Below are 17329 nucleotides of genomic sequence, written 5' to 3' on the forward strand. Positions count from 1 at the left end.
TTTGCAAGATATCATCAATGCATCTCCAGCTTTCTTTGGATTTGTTCTTCAGATAACCTGCACTTCTCCAAGTCACCCTGGGTTGTCGCTGTTGTAGGAGGAAAATGAAACCAGTTGACAGGCAAAACCAAGCAAATGTGATCCATTCTCCAGAAAAGACGGAGGGACAAGAGCCTCATGTACAGTCCATCTCTTTTGAAGCCAGTTTTGGACCTTTCAGGAGCAAAAAATAAGGTAAGAACACCTGTTTTTAATCTTTTCATCATTTTGTGACTGGATGCATCCAGATGTTTGTGTAGATGTTGGAAAGGTGAGTTTGGATGGTGATGAGATGGTAAATGAAAATGTTTATGGGCAAAATCTTTTGAGTTTTCATAATATTTTGACTAATATAACTAGAAAATATTTTCAGACACCAACCAATTCAATGCACTTGCACTGCATATCAATAAAAAAAATGGCCAGTATGATTGTAATTAATCATTTTTGTCACTTAAGTGAATGATCATATATAATTTTAGTGCCACTTTTCTCAATTCTTCAATAGCAAAAATTAACAAAAAACGAACCAATATTTTTTAATCCAAACTTGTTTACTTCTCAATCCACATGTCTGTCTTTGCAGGATGACTGAAATAACTTTCCCTCCCTAAAATGGTCAGATGATCAATTTTCTTCCCATATTTTCTGGATAACAACACAGGCACTATACCTCCCCTTTGGCACACCCCACCACACTCACACACTTCACGTGGTAACGATGCACCATTTCACACATACCATTTCACACTTTTTGAGGTTTCTCAGAGAGAAATGACTAAATACTGTCTAGACAAGTCTAGTGTCTGACTACCTCAAAGTTACTTTAGAAATGCTACTGCAGATTAATGATATCTAGTATGATTTGTAATGCTCAAATTTTACATAACATTATTTATTTAACAGCTCCAGTAAATCATAGGCCTTGCAATGTCAAAGCTTGCAAATGCATTTATGCATGTGCTTTTACAAGTTTTCAGTCTGATGAGCCCATTAAGAAACTAATTGGCTTCTTTGCTATTTTTGTAGTATACTTAGTGACTTTTCTGATGCTAGAGTATACCCACTTTCTGTTTTCCATAATCTAACCACGCAGACACTCCTGTTTGCTTCCCGTTAAGTGATGGAGTGATGTTTCATAGATGGATAGCATTTCGAGCCCGTATCGACTGGTCGGCGGCGGACCGGTATGGTACAGTGTCGGGATACATTAGCCGACGGTGGAAGGAAACTTGACAATCTTCCCAAAGAAACAGAGTGGCTTCCAAAGTGCGGAGGGCAAGATGTTAAAACACAGCAGTCCCAGAGCGAGGAATCAATCTGGGCCCCTTGTTGTTCCACGCTCTAGTTCCTGTTTTCATTTAAGGACAACAAAACTGACAATTACTTTGTGTCTAATGCCACCCTGTCTCCAGGGATGGACACCGTTCATCGAAATGACAAATGATGCAGCAGCTTTATAGGATTGTAGTTCATTTGTCTGCCTGTTTTATTAGCATCTATTGTTGTTACACTAGTGATGAAATTGGCTTTTTTTTAACAATAATACCAAATATGGGCAATAATATATCAGACTTTATCGCCCACTAAAATTTGATAATGTGACATACTTTGGGTCTGAAGTAATAGAAGTATGAGAACAGAAGTAGAAGTAAACCCCCCCTAACTTGTTAACCCCACTGCCCTTTTTGTCTTTCACTCCCAGGCTGTCAGTGTCCAAGTGGCGCGGGAGGTGGAGGACTGCAGAGGAAGTTGGGGTCGTATCCGGCTTTTGACTTATTTGGGGGAGCGTTTGGAAGGCTCTGGTGAAGGTGGCAGCAATTGGGACGCAATGCTGGCTTTGCTCGTCTTGCTGCTGATAGAGTTTCTGAGTCCTGGAGTGCAAGGTAAGTTGGGACAAGAACGTTTCTGATGACTAAATTCTCAGGCCAGTTACAATGCGTCCTTTTGTCAAAGCGTGTCCTAACTTTGAGTAATGTTGTTTTTAATTTATCTTCTAGTTGACTGGTTGAGCAACGAGTTTTTTTCTTATGAGACAGTTACAAAAATATATCCTTGCTCTGCTTTAATTGCAAATAAAGTATCATAATATGCTGATTTGTGACTTTATAGTGCAATGAAGTCATGCTGGAACACTTAATAGGAATCAAATGAATGGAAATGGGACACAATTTCTGACTAAATTGAGCCTTTTATTTAAAAACATGTTGAAAAGATGTCAAAACCTCAACTTTGGCTTTAACACCTGTTACCTAACTCATTCTTTGCCAACTGTTTTCAAAGTAAAATATTGGCAGCTGTTTAAAAGCATTTGGTGGAATTTCTCACCACCCACATACTATTTATTGTGTTCTGCAACCAGACTTACCAAAGGAAGGATCATACTCTTTTATTGGAGCCATTTCCTAAAACAAGACAAATTAGCACAAAAAAATAAAGAAAAACAAGAATAAAGACAGCCTAATTGCAATTTTATTCTGTCCCATATGATGAAATGCACTGTGGCTTTTCAAATGGGATAAATAGACCAGTGGGGCCACTTGTCATTGTTTTATTTAACTTCAATAGTTGCTTGTGTAGACTGACTATTCTTGCTGCTTAACACAGTCTAAAATGGGCGTCTCAGTTTGTGTGCCTATCTTTATTTGTGTGTTGTCTTAGTGGTAATAGCACCCCTTTGTAAAAAGTGCCACCTGCTTGCCACATTTGGCCGCAAGTACAAATCTGACAGGGGTTTATTTCAAGGATGCACAGGGTCAAAAGGTGAGTAGTCCAGAATTATTTTGTCAGGCAGATACTTTTTCTTCCTCAAGGCTGCACGGTCACGGCTGGTAAACTCGTAACTTTTGGTACCAGATGAACATACATTTTATGCTACCAGTTAGGGCAAGTATTGTGTAAAACTCAGTTAACATATTTCTTGGATTATTTGAGATGCAGATTTAAACCTTTTCAAAATACAGATTTCATGATGTATGATTTGTATTTAAATATAGACATACTTTGTGTACAGCATGGCTCTTATCAACAAAATTTTGCATTGGCATGTATCCAAATAATTTGGGTTTATAAATATACATTAGCAATGTCCCCAAGTTTACTTATACCCTAAATTGTGTTTTGTTATTGTCATATTGTATTTTCCTTTAATATTCAATATACATTGCTAACCTTCAGCCCACATGGTAAGTTCTTGTACATAAATTACATTGATTTAATACTACTATCAATTTCTTTTTCTGGATTATTTAAATTTAAAAATCCTCAAGGGTCGCAGGGGGTGCTGGAGTGTATCCCAGTAGACCATGGGCACTTGATGGGGGACACCCTGAAACGGTGGCCAGCCAATCACAGGGGCAAAAGAGGGCAGACAACCATTCATACCAGCCTTGTACTATTACTGTCATATATATGAACCACTCTACATTTTTGAAAAAACAACAACATTTTGGCCCATATGGTATGATGGCTTCATTCATTTATTATAAATACTTGCATGCATATTGTTGCCATGTGCCATTAATATGTCAAATGTAAATTATTGTATTGAATATTGTATTTGTATGTCTTCCTCTTGTGTTCAGGCAACTTTTTGGATAGCATGCTACTAAGGAATGCCTGGAGGGCCGGCAAGAACGACAGCGGTATTGCAGTCAATGTCCAAAACATGCTGTGGTGTCACTGCAACCAACACTGCCCTGAAGACTCGGCCAACAACAGTTGCATGTATGACACAATAACTCCATAGCACGTGATTATATTTAGGCTTTAACATTTGTTGACGTTGAGTTTATGTGCAGGACAAATGGATATTGCTTCAAAATGGTGGAGGAGGAAGAAGAGGGCGGTCTGCTCATATTCACGTTGGGCTGCCTCGGCCTGGACGGATCGGAGTTCCAGTGCAGAGTCAGTTGTTGTTTTCTTATGCACCTAATTCCATGTCAAATTAATTTAGGGAAAAAGACTCTTGAAAGACTGATTAGAATCTTACAAAGCTCACATCTAAAGATTAGTTGTAGAGTCTATCTAATTCTTGTCACAGCCTCCACATTTTTGCAAAGATCGTGTCAAACCGATGCCATGGTGGTGGTTACGGGTTTTCATTCAAACCGAACGAGCATGTGATCAGTTGATTGCTGTCAGGTGCTGCTGATTTCAGAAAAAAAATCTCATTTGGTAAAACTGTCTGCTGGATCAGTTGGAACTAAAACCTGCACCCAATGCTGACTTTTTGTGACATATTTTTGGTAACTCTAGTTTACATAAGATCACTAACTGGATTGTAATTTGTCTATTGGGGACTTAGAGGCTATAGGGAGCAGTGCAATTTACTTTTAAAAAATGCCTTGAGAGGTGAGCTTGACGTTACTTTAGGCACCCCCAAATGTGGCTTTTTTATATGTTGTCGTCACAACTATTGTCATTGAGAAGAGTTTTACTGCACCCTGTGTAGGACACATGGAAGACACATTTCAGGAAATCTCTAGAGTGCTGCACGGATCAGGACTACTGCAACCGCAACCTTCACCCTACTCTTCCTCCCCTGTTAACTTCAGGTAAGATGCTTACACTTGTGTAGAAAGTTCACACTAAAATAGATGACCTACTTTATAGAGGGGGGTGTCTAAACTTTTTCCCTGAGGGTTGCTTTCAAAAAATCTAATCAAAGGAGGTGGGCTCACCTTGAAGTTCTTCCACTTTTACTTGTTAAATAAATGATTAAACAATTGCTGCTGTCAGGCCTCCTAGTTAAAATGGATTGGACATCCATTGCTGTCAATGGCAGTTAGACATGACTTAACAGTAGCTTTCCAAGTTGAAGTGGAATTGATCTCTTACTGTTAAGGGCTACAAGCAACTAAATAATCCAATGATTTAAGGCTATTACAAAATATATCTATGCCCTATCTTTACACTCACTACTGGAAAAAAATACACTGTTTCAACATGTTATCAGGTTTTAACCCCTAAGTTAATGGACACCACTTTGATTGACTAGCTACATCTAGTGTTAAAGCTGAGAAGTACAATGAAGGCTGAATTTAAGCTTCTTGAATTGACCATTTTCATTTATATTTTCACTATTTGCTGTGCATCCCCCCCAAAAAAACTGGGGAGCAGGCCAGAGGATGTAGTTTAGACACCTGGTATAGAGACGAATTAAAACCGGATGGAATCTGAGGTTTCAGTCTTGAGTTTGGTTAGCTAATGTAATCCAATCAGGAAACAGTTGATCTAAGTCTTGTATGACAGTGAGAGCTGATAGCCTAGTTGTAATAAGTAAATGGATGAATGTATTCTTTAAATCCATTAACAAATAAGAATAATTTAGTAATCTGATAGATATGCAGAATCGTTAATGAATGCCAATTTCCACCCGTATACCTAAGCTTGTTTTCTTACACAATTACAACATGATAACCAAAACCACATTTGATATGACATGAAAAACCAAAAATGTCTGCTACTGCTTGGAATTCAACAAATTTACGCAATAAATTGAACGTTTTTGGAGATCAGGTGGGGTCGTCGGGGGCTTTGCTGGGGAAATAGAACCTTGTTCTTTCACCCTTTCATGAAAAGGACAGCCGCTCCCCAGGGCCTGCTTGAATTTCGGACTCCAGGCGGATGTGAGATGTTTGTCAGTTCATCAGTTTTGCACCTCTCCTAATACACATGCGTGTACACACTACTTTCACTCTGTCACTTTAGTGTACGTTTTTCTGTCCAACAAACATTTGGTTTTGAATTATATAAGAAGTGATAACAGATTCATCATGTTGTTATGCAGAAAATGGTCATTTTTTTCTGTTTGCTTGTTTCTGTCAGATATAGATTTAGAAATGTATTATATAATGTAAATGTTTGATGTTCTACTTGATGTAAATTATACATAATGGCTGGAAACTAAGGGAAGGCTTTTTGCCGTAAGAATTGAGTTTGGAGGAAGGGCAGTGGTATACAGTTGCTGATTAGGATATGAGATTGTTTTTGCAAGCTGGGGTGTGAGTGACAGGATCGCAGCTAACTGAAAGTTTAGAGCCCCCGAGCTGCGTCTGCAGGCCCGTCAATCTAACGCGATCGTTGCAAATCAGGAGGGGTTTGCAATCGATCCTTGCTTGCTTGTGCAGAGCAACAAACTTGCTCCCAAACAAAGGAAGGAGAGAAAATGATTCCAATATTCTGAAGATGCAAGATTAAATAATTTTGACGTCTGTTTCGACAAAATGTCTTTTGTAAAATATTTCTAAGCTTCGCCACAGTGTTATCCCCAAAGGATAAAAAAGCGTGTAAACATATCTTTTAATTTCATTGCAAAATTTCAAGATGCATGACAAAAAAAGAAGTTACTTATATAGTATCTTAATTTCAATTATATCTACATACTATACACTAAAAATAACATAGTATATACTGGTTGGCCATCATGTTAATCTACTTGCAACTGTCCCAAAGGCACTCAATCACATGTACTAATTGTTTTTGTAGATTACACGAACAGCAACGTCCATCACTTGGTCCTGCTGATCTCTATCACAGCCTGCACTGTCTTCCTCATCACTGTCTTCATCATCTGCTGCATCCGGTAATGTTCACTTCCCATTTTATCCCTTGTTCAGATATGTAACCACTTTGTTAAATAGTGAACCTTGAGGCCTAAAAACGGGCCTTTTTCTTCACCCATTCCCCTAAACAAAACAAACATACTACATACTAGCAGACACTATTATTATTGTACTATTATTTAACTCTCATAGCTAAATACTGCCCTGTAATGGTCACTGAAATTATATCCAGTTGTGATGTGACCTTTTCCCCCCAATTTAACAGTATTGTTTGTTCTTAAACCATAAACTTTTCATATATATTTGCCAAATATGTGATAGTCATTCCACAAAGTGGCCATATATTACTGTATCAAATTTGATCTTTTTGGACTTTAACATAAATGCCTTTCCACTTTGCTAACCAAGATAGCCACAATAATTTCATTTTCACCATTATTTCATATTAAAATAATGACTTTTAACCATGTCAAAGTTTTGACTATACTTTTTATTCATTTGACAAGTCACTTTTAATGGTAAAAACACAATTGGGTGATTGACCCTAAACTTTTGAATGGTAATGTGTTTAGATACAAGCGGCAGGATTCGGAGCCGTGTTACAGCATGAACCTGGAACAGGATTACTCATACATTCCTCCTGGGGAGTCACTCAAGGACCTCATCGAGCACAGCATCGGTTCTGGATCGGGCTCAGGGCTTCCCCTACTGGTAGGATGAAATAACTGTATTCTCTGAATAGAAACTGTACTTTCCTTTGGATACCCAGAATAAATTGTTCATATTTTCTGTGTGTGTGATGTGACCAGGTTCAGCGCACAATTGCCAAGCAAATTCAGATGGTGAAGCAGATCGGAAAAGGGCGCTATGGAGAAGTGTGGATGGGCAAGTGGCGAGGTGAGCGGGTGGCTGTAAAAGTCTTCTTCACCACCGAGGAAGAGAGCTGGTTTAGGGAGACTGAAATCTACCAGACCTTCCTCATGCGACACGACAATATTCTTGGTGAGATCATGTCACGAATGCCGCCAGTTCTACTTTGTTGGTTACCATAAACTGGTCTAATCTGGCAACATGGAAAGGAATCAATATCAATTTCAAGTAATCAAAAACTACTACTAAACATAGTCACTTAAGGGAAAAAACTTTACTATACATGGTCATTAAAAAAAAGCCTTACTATACATGGTTTTTGGGAAAAAGCTTTACTATACATGGTTATTTAAAACAAGCCTTACTATACACGGTTATTTAAAAAGGCCTTATTATACATGTTTTTTTTTTTTGGGGGGGGGTGGTTTATACTATACATGATTGTTTATAAGAAGCCTTACTGTACATGATTATTAAAAAGGCCTTATTATACATGGTCATTTAAAAACAATCTATACTTTACATGGTATGTTTTTTTTAAAGCCTTACTATTTACATGTTGATTTAAAAAAATCACATCACACATCTGTCACACTATTTTTCAGTTAATTTATTTCTATTTTTCCCCATCAGGTTTCATAGCAGCCGACATTAAAGGCACAGGCTCATGGACTCAGTTGTACCTGATCACAGACTACCACGAGAATGGCTCGCTTTACGACTATCTCCGAAGCAACACGTTGGATGCTGGTGCTCTACTCAAGCTGGCGTACACTTCTGTATCGGGCTTGTGCCACCTGCACACCGAGATCCACGGCACTCAGGGCAAGCCGGCCATCGCCCACCGAGACCTGAAGAGCAAGAACGTCCTGGTCAAGAGGAATGGCGCGTGCTGCATCGCCGACCTCGGCCTGGCCGTCAAGATGAACAGGTTTGCTGCCACGTGTCCATTTTAATCGTGAAATGCTTCCTTTCTTAACAAATATTGTTCCGTTAACAACTGCCAGTGACACGGACGAGGTGGATGTGCCGCCCAATCTGCGGGTGGGGACTAAGCGCTACATGCCTCCTGAGGTTCTGGACGAGACCTTGAACAGGTCTTACTTCCAGTCCTTCATGATGGCTGACATGTACAGTTTTGGGCTCATTATGTGGGAGATGGCCCTACGCTGCATCACTGGAGGTACAGACTAGTTAGACATTGCAAAAACACACCTACTTAAAATGAGCTAAATTCCCTTGTTTTTAGTGTAAATATACTAGAAATAATTGAATGTTCTACAATTGCCTTATATAAAGTTTACTAACTTAGATTTATTGAAATGAGAATAGATTTTAATTAAGATGATAAAAAGCTTAACAGGCTTACTTCAAGCAATACATTTGTATAGTAAATTTCAAAATAGAGTTTTATTAAGGAAAAAGCTTCAGTCATTTATAGCAGAATTATTGTGTACTTCATGTCTAAAGGCATTGTGGAGGAGCACCAACTCCCCTATTACGACCTGGTTATATCGGATCCTCCTTACGATGACATGAGGAAGGTGGTGTGTGTCCAGCAGCAGAGGCCTGCGTTCGCCAACCGGTGGGCTACTGATGAGGTATGCACCTGCACACGACGATGACTCACGATGCAGTACACACACCACAGAATATTCCCACCTTCTTAGCGTCATTCAAATTCTATCTTTTTCCATCTTCATTTGGTTTCTATTACAGTAGATTTTTATGTAGCTAGTTTTTTAAATTTAATTTTAATTTTGAAATCTCCCACCCACGCCCGCACATGCATACACTCACTCACTCACTCACTCTCTTTCACTCACTCACTCTTTCACTCACTGACTCTCTTCCACTCACTCACTCTTACACTCACTCACTCTTACACTCACTCACTCACACTCACCCACCCTCACTCACCCATCCACAGTCACGCTCTTACACTCACGCTCTTACACTCACTCTCTTACACTCACTCACTCTCTCACTCACTCACTCACTCTCACACTCACTCACTCACTCACTCACTCACTCACTCACTCACTCACTCACTCACTCACTCACTCACTCACTCACTCACTCACTCTCTTACACTCACTCACTCACTCTCTTACACTCACTCACTCACTCACTCACTCTCTTACACTTACTCACTCTATTTCACTCACTTACTCACATACACTCACCCTCACACTCATTTCAGTCACACACTCACCTTCTAACCCTCACACACACACACACTGTGAAGAAAACAAACATAAAAGCAATGTTTCCAACTCAGTAACCTATTTTTTTCTTCTTCAGTGTTTACAACAGGTGGCAAAACTGATATCGGAATGTTGGGTGCACAAACCCGCCTCTCGCCTCACCGCCTTGAGGGTGAAGAAAAGCCTTGCCAGGATGTTGGAGTCTCAGGACATCAAACTGTGACACTCACAACAACAAACCACCTTACTGAGATATGCTGGACAAGGGCAGAAATTGACCTTACCTTGGGGTTGCCACCACTGTGCTTTCTGTGAAAGCTGAGTGACTCTGGAGTGGAGCTGGGGGGTACCTATCACCACCTCTAAAACTACAGAGAAGTATTTATATGTGCAGTCTTTTGTACTGTTGATTTTGTCAAATAGGCCCAGGTAAACAAATTTTACATTCTAATTCTCTTAGCCTGTACAATTACTCACCGTAATATATTAAATATAAAATACACTTTGCAATGAAATTGTCAGTGTTGCATATAAATATAATTTATTATTAGTTTTATAAATCATATTTTCTTACACTTTATACAATTGCGTTGCCAGATGAGATTAGAGCGCCCGGTGAGGATGCTCGTTTGTACAAGTTAGCATCATGAAGCCGCATGTCAAAGTAACCAAAACAGGCCATACCAATAAGGGCATAGAGTACAGTTTAAAAAAAATGCCACTTTTGCATAGACAGCTTTAGACCCAAAAGCACTGCAAAAACAAAAATCACTTGCAAATATCACGAATAATTTTAATTGTCTTACCACCTTCGAGCAAACCTCGTGTTCGATGTTAAATATTTGGCAAAAAGCAACTGCACTCTTTACATTTGGTCCTAGAAAAATAGATTTGTTTCATGTACGAATACATCCACATTTCCCTTCGAGTCGCCTTTATCACAACGTACGAATATTCTTGAGAAAAATCTACACCGTCAACTCATTTAAGCCAAATGCTTAAATCCATGTCTACAACCAATAAGCAATAATCCTAGAAAATAAAAACAAAGTGAAAGGACACTGCCACATATAAAAAAAAGACTTGTAAAGCATAAAAGAGATTATTATTCTTCGTATTAAATATTATGTTACCCAAGGATGAGTCCATTCGCAGGCTTGCCATGGAGCCCAGACACAAAGATCCTCCCACTTCTGGCAAATGAGCTGAACCAGATCCCATTGTTCCCTTGCCATTCTTTTGACCTCCTCATCAGTGGTCTTTGGCCGAAGGGAGGAGACCGTCGTGGCGTCCCATTTCCTCCAGGACTTGGGCCAGGTGACTAAGATTTCCGTCAGGGAAGTGCCGTGCCTCCCACAGGTCCAGAATGACCCCTGTTGGGCTAGACTTGGTGGCAAAGTAGTTCAGATACCTGAAATGCAATCACATTTTTAGATACCTGGAGAAAATCTTCCGATCTTCCTACATATTATGCAAAAAGTTCTGTGATAACACAGCCACGGCCAAAAGTTAAGGTCATGAAACCAAACAACTTGCATTTCATTTTACATTAAAAATAAGCACCATACGGTTTTAATCTTTTAGTATTACGATTTGCAATATTACAAATTCTTGCCACACTGGACTAGAACGAAGTACCCTTTGTTTTAATCTATGCCTCTTAACAAATTGAGATAAATGGTTGGACAAAAGACAAAAAAGGGGATGGGAGTTTGCCGTCCACCCAGTCAGGGGGTCTCTTCTCTGTGCAGCTGCTGCTTGCGATAACCCCCACCCTGCTGGGAAGCCTTCAATAGGCATGCACATCCATCAAAGACACTTTGATAGTATAAAAAGCTTTCTATCTGTCTCGAGTTACAAAACCTACTTCAACTGATGATTCCAAAAATGAGGTCAGCTCCTAAAGTTCATTTTAATTGGCTCTGTTTTTAGTATGGGAGACAAAGTAGGAAAGGTATTTGCATAATAAGGCAAGGTGTGATTCAAGAATTTGGGGGGAGACGATGGGGGTTAAAAAACTGTCAGTTACAAACATACATTTCTCACTGTGACTGACTTACACTTGCATTTTTACTAATCAGCCAGCTGTTATCTGTGTTCTTCACAGCAGATAAAAATAATTACAGACACTCTTTGGGTTACCAATTGTTCTGTTACTATGCTGGCAACTTACCCACAGCACTTCATCCACCCCTCTCAAACCAGTCAGATATGTGGTGCAACATTGAGGAAATGCATACTACTGTATGATCTGTGTCAACACAAAATTACTAAAGGCAATGAATGAGGTGTTTTGGGGCAATTAACTAGAGTTTGAACTATGCTCTAGCTAAGCAGAAACTACAACACTTGGGACCAAAAGCGGACATGGTCAAGAAAACCACAGAATCGTAAACTATCAGTAAACAATCTGTATACAGTGGATGTCACCTGTCAAGGTTGAGCTTGTGCGCCAACATTCTCCAATCGTTCCCGCGAGTCTGTGGCGCATCCAAGCTGCCGCACAGTTTCTGGCGGACAGAGACGGGGATGCGAAAGGCGTTGGGTCCCATCAGTGTGGTGATGTTACTGGCTGGGTCCAGCAGGGAGGTGTCGATACTCTGGGAATTCTACCAGAATGGATTGCATTTTACAGTTCAGATACTGGAACAATTCTACATACATTTTTAGTTTGAACTTTTAAATTGTAGTTTGCAATTAATTCAGACATAGTAACTTCATTCTACTGCTGCTTAAATGTGTAAAGCATGCATGCATGCATGCATACATACATACATACATGCATGACTGCATGCCTACATGCATACATATATACACATATATACACATACATATAAACATGCATACACGCATACACACACATACACACATACATATATACGCTAAAATACATACACATATACATATATATACATGTATACATATATATACCTATATACATATATATAGATATATACATATACATATATATACACACACACTCATACACCCACATACACACACATATATACGTTAAAATACATACATATATATATATATATACATATATATATATATATATATATAAATATATACACACACATACACACATATATGTTAAAATACATATATATACATATATACATACATATACATATACATATACATATACATATACATATACACATACACATACACATATACATATACATATACATATACATATACATATACATATACATATACATATACATATACATATACATATACATATACATATACATATACATATATATATATATATATATATATATACATATACATATACATATACATATATATATATATATATACATATATATATACATATACATATATATATACATATATATATATATATATATATATATATATATATACATATATATATATATATATATATATATATATATATATATATATATATATACATATATATATATATATATACATATATATATACATATATATATATATATATACATATATATATACATATATATATATATATATATACATATATATATATATATATATATATACATATATATATATATATATATATATATATATATATATACATATATATATATATACATATATATATATATATATACATATATATATATATATATATATATATACATATATATATATATATATATATATATACATATATATATATATATATATATATATATACATATATATATATATATATATATATATACATATATATATATATATATATATATATATATATATATATATATATATATATATATATATATATATATATATATATATATATATATATATATATATATATATATATATATATATATATATATATATATATATATATATATATATATATATATATATATATATATATATATATATATATATATATATATATATATATATATATATATATATATATATATATATATATATATATATATATATATATATATATATATATATATATATATATATATATATATATATATATATATACATATATATATATATATATATATATATATATATATACATATATATATATATATATATATATATATACATATATATATATATATATATATACATATATATATATATATATATATATACATATATATATATATATATATATACATATATATATATATATATATATATATATATATACATATATATATATATATACATATATATATATATACACATAAATTTATACATATATATACATACATATATTCTTATATACATATATGCATGCATGCATGCATATATAAACACACATGCTCTCTTATATCAACTATGTATAATATTAAGGTTTGTAGTTGCCCAGTGTACCTCTGAAAGCGTAGTGTCAAGTTGAAAGATTTGACCCTCCCCCTCCACTTGGCGTACGCAAATCTTGCATGTCAGGTCCACGGTGGCGGTAGAGAAGCGTTCTAGTGTGAAGCAGCAGTGGAGATTCCTCTGGGAGCCGTCCCACACTTGCTGAAAACACAGCTCCTGCAAAGAAAATAAAGGCAAGACTGACGGCTTTGAAATACATATGCAACTGTTTTGCTTCCAAACATATTCATGAGAAAGCAAGTTAAATCCCATTGTGTGGTAAGTTTGCCATAACACAGGATTTCTAATGTGCAAAAAGGTTCTTCAAAACACCACTTATCCATTTCGGCTGTGGATAATTAACACACAGTGTTCTATGTTGATAAATGAAACACTTATCTATACAAGGTATGGATATACTAACACTATTAGTGTTTGTTGGCCATGATTAAGAACATTTTCACCAAGATAGATGTACTGGTACTTTTATATTACCTGATACTTCGCCAGAAGTTTACTTTTCCAAAGTGTGTGGGGAACATCGTGGATGGAAAGTCTTAGATTGTGCGTGCTGTCGCTGAAAAGGAGCATCTTTGGTTCGTCCAGCAACTTGCCTCCCATCTGCTTCTCCATTTGGAGAACTTCCTAAATGAACACACACAAAATAACACTTAATGATTGAGCTTTGTCATCACATCAGACTTTTAATTATGATCTCGTATTGAAAGAAACAAACATTTTCCCTTAGTTGTTTCTATGTATTTGTAGTCAAGACCTTCCAATAATGACAAAATAAATCGTGCCCAATTTGTGGCATAGAGGTTTGTTCACCTGACTCCTATGTGGGAGACTAGGGTTCAAATCCCGGTCGGGACACTTTTTCACTTAGTTGTTTCTTTGGACTTCTTCTCAAGAAACTCAAATGATTACAAAGAAAAGTGTAGTCACTTGGTTGGTGCAGAGGTTAGTTCACTGAACTCCCGTCTAGGAGGCTTGAGTTCGATTCCCGGTCGGCACACATTTTGACTTAGTTGTTTCTGTGGACTTCTTCTCAAGAAACTCAAATGATTCCAACGAAAAGGGTAGTCACTTGGTTGGCGCAGAGGTTAGTTCACTGGACTCCCGTCCAGGGTACCTGAGTTCGATTCCCGGTCGGGACACCTTTTCACTTAGTTCTTTATGTGTACTTCTTGGAAAGACACTCAAATGATTACATTGAAAAGTGTAGTCACTTGTTTGGCGCAGAGGTTAGTTCACTGGACTCCCGTCCAGGAGGCCTGGGTTCGATTCCCGGTCGGGACACCTTTTCACTTAGTTATTTCTGTGTACTTCTTGGAAAGACACTCAAATGATTACAAAGAAAAGTGTAGTCACTTGGTTGGCGCAGAGGTTAGTTCACTGGACTCCCGTGTGGGAGACCTGGGTTCGAATCCCGCTGTCGTTTGGCTGAAGTTGGAATTGGAAAGAAGAATTGGTCAATGGAAAAAGAAGAAGGAAAAAAAAAAAGAAAAAAACTTTTTAATTTATATTAAACACTTAGTCATACTTTTCAGCAAAAGGTTATATTCCGAACTGCCTTCGGCAGTTCGGAAGACACTTGATGGACCTGTATGTGCGAAAGGCGTTCTCGGGTCGGCCTTCGGCCGACCCTCGACCGCTTGCTTGGTCAGTCAACCGCCGACACCGGGAAGCGAACTCACGTTCTCTCCGTGCAAAGGCGAGTGTGCAACCCACTACACCAACTCGTGCCCCACTTATACATAGGTGTTGAAACGTATTATCCAAGGAAATGGGGTGAAACACTTAGTCATTTTTTGGACAAAATGCTTCATCCACCATTGAATACTTATACACTTAGGCATTAGAACTTATTGTTTTAACTGAATAATATTGGGAAAATCTTTGCCTGCACCTGGATTTGAACCCAGGACCTCAGAGGTGGGAAACCAATGACTTAACCACTGGGCCACCACCCTGTGAGAGAAAGCAGCAGTACTTGTACTCTTATCCCATTAATTTACCTGAATAACAGTGGGACATTTTTGGACAAAATACTTCATCCACCATTGAATACTTATACACTTAGGCATTTGAACTTATTGTTTTAACTGAATAATAGTGGGAAAATCTTTGCCTGCACTTGGATTTGAACCCAGGACCACAGGTGTGGGAGACTGATGACTTATCCACTTGGCCACCACACTAGGGGGTAGTATTTGTACTTTTATCTCTTTCATTTAGCTGAATAATAGTGGGGAAAATCTTTGCATGCACTAGAATTTGAACCCAGTGACCAACGACACCATACAGTCATTGACTGGTGACACCGGGACGTAAACCCTTGCCTCCCTCATGGGAAGGTAGGGGACTGACCACTACCCCATGAGGCAGGGCACCTATACATGGTCATTTGGTGCTTTTATCAAAGGAAAGACTGAAAGACTTAGTCTTTTTTAATGGCAAAATGGTTCATCGTCCACCGAAATTTGAACCCCAGTCTCCCACATGGGAGTCAGGTGAACAAACCTCTATGCCACAAATTGGCCACACTTTACTTAGTCATTATTTGAAGGTATTGACTACAAATATATAGAAACAAGTAAGCGAAAATGTTTCCCAACTGGGAATCAAACCCCAGCCTCCCACATTAGAGTCAGGTGAGTTAACCTCTACACCACAAACTAGTCCCTAGTTTATTTTTGAAAGAATAAAGACTTATTATACATGGTCTTTTTTTTTTTTTTTAGGAAAAAAGCTATACTATACTATAAAATAAACACGTATACACATTTACACATATATATATATATACACACACACACACACATACATACATACATACATACATACATACATACATACATACATACATACATACATACATACATACATACATACATACATACATACATACATACATACATACATACATACATACATACATACATACATACATACATACATACATACATACATACATACATACATACATACATACATACATACATACATACATACATACATACATACATACATACATACATACATACATACATACATACATACATACATACATACATACATACATACATACATACATACATACATACATACATACATACATACATACATACATACATACACACAAGTTTATATTTGATTAAAAAAAGGCTCAAAATGTATCTGTTAAGAGCTGTTTTTCAGTTTAAATATAACATAATAGGCTGTTGGCAACGTTATGCTGGGGTACTGATTCATGTAAACCTTTTTTCCAAAAAA

General features: G+C 36.9%; 2 protein-coding genes across 5 annotated transcripts in view; one reads left to right on the plus strand and one right to left on the minus strand.

The window, feature by feature from the left end:
- Window positions 1-35: 35 nt before the first annotated feature.
- Window positions 36-10197, plus strand: bmpr1bb (bone morphogenetic protein receptor, type IBb). Its single transcript, XM_077738163.1, has 12 exons — window positions 36-234; window positions 1745-1925; window positions 3624-3765; window positions 3840-3945; window positions 4493-4595; window positions 6529-6625; window positions 7178-7316; window positions 7415-7607; window positions 8109-8406; window positions 8483-8658; window positions 8946-9076; window positions 9780-10197. The coding sequence occupies exons 1-12, from the start codon at window positions 178-180 to the stop codon at window positions 9903-9905; spliced, it is 1749 nt and encodes a 582-aa protein (XP_077594289.1). The 5' UTR covers window positions 36-177; the 3' UTR covers window positions 9906-10197.
- The window catches only part of unc5cb (unc-5 netrin receptor Cb), a 137849-nt gene continuing 130717 nt past the window's right edge, over window positions 10198-17329 (minus strand). For all 4 annotated transcript variants that reach the window (XM_077738157.1, XM_077738159.1, XM_077738156.1 and 1 more), the window contains 4 exons: window positions 14546-14695; window positions 14063-14227; window positions 12113-12291; window positions 10198-11093 (listed from right to left, as the gene is read on the minus strand). In XM_077738157.1, coding sequence (XP_077594283.1) covers window positions 10934-11093; window positions 12113-12291; window positions 14063-14227; window positions 14546-14695 — 654 coding nt within the window. In that variant the 3' untranslated portion in view covers window positions 10198-10933. The remainder of the gene's footprint in view (window positions 11094-12112; window positions 12292-14062; window positions 14228-14545; window positions 14696-17329) is intronic.

Source organism: Stigmatopora nigra, chromosome 17 (assembly GCF_051989575.1).
Source record: "Stigmatopora nigra isolate UIUO_SnigA chromosome 17, RoL_Snig_1.1, whole genome shotgun sequence".
Classification (NCBI taxonomy): domain Eukaryota; kingdom Metazoa; phylum Chordata; class Actinopteri; order Syngnathiformes; family Syngnathidae; genus Stigmatopora; species Stigmatopora nigra.

Bases quoted from the DNA above. Each gene is read 5' to 3' on its own strand.
- bmpr1bb (XM_077738163.1), top strand. From the start codon at position 178: ATGTACAGTCCATCTCTTTTGAAGCCAGTTTTGGACCTTTCAGGAGCA. The intron at 3,946-4,492 runs GTCAGTTGTTGT...CACCCTGTGTAG, and splicing joins GATCGGAGTTCCAGTGCAGA to GACACATGGAAGACACATTT. The intron at 7,317-7,414 runs GTAGGATGAAAT...TGATGTGACCAG, and splicing joins GCTCAGGGCTTCCCCTACTG to GTTCAGCGCACAATTGCCAA.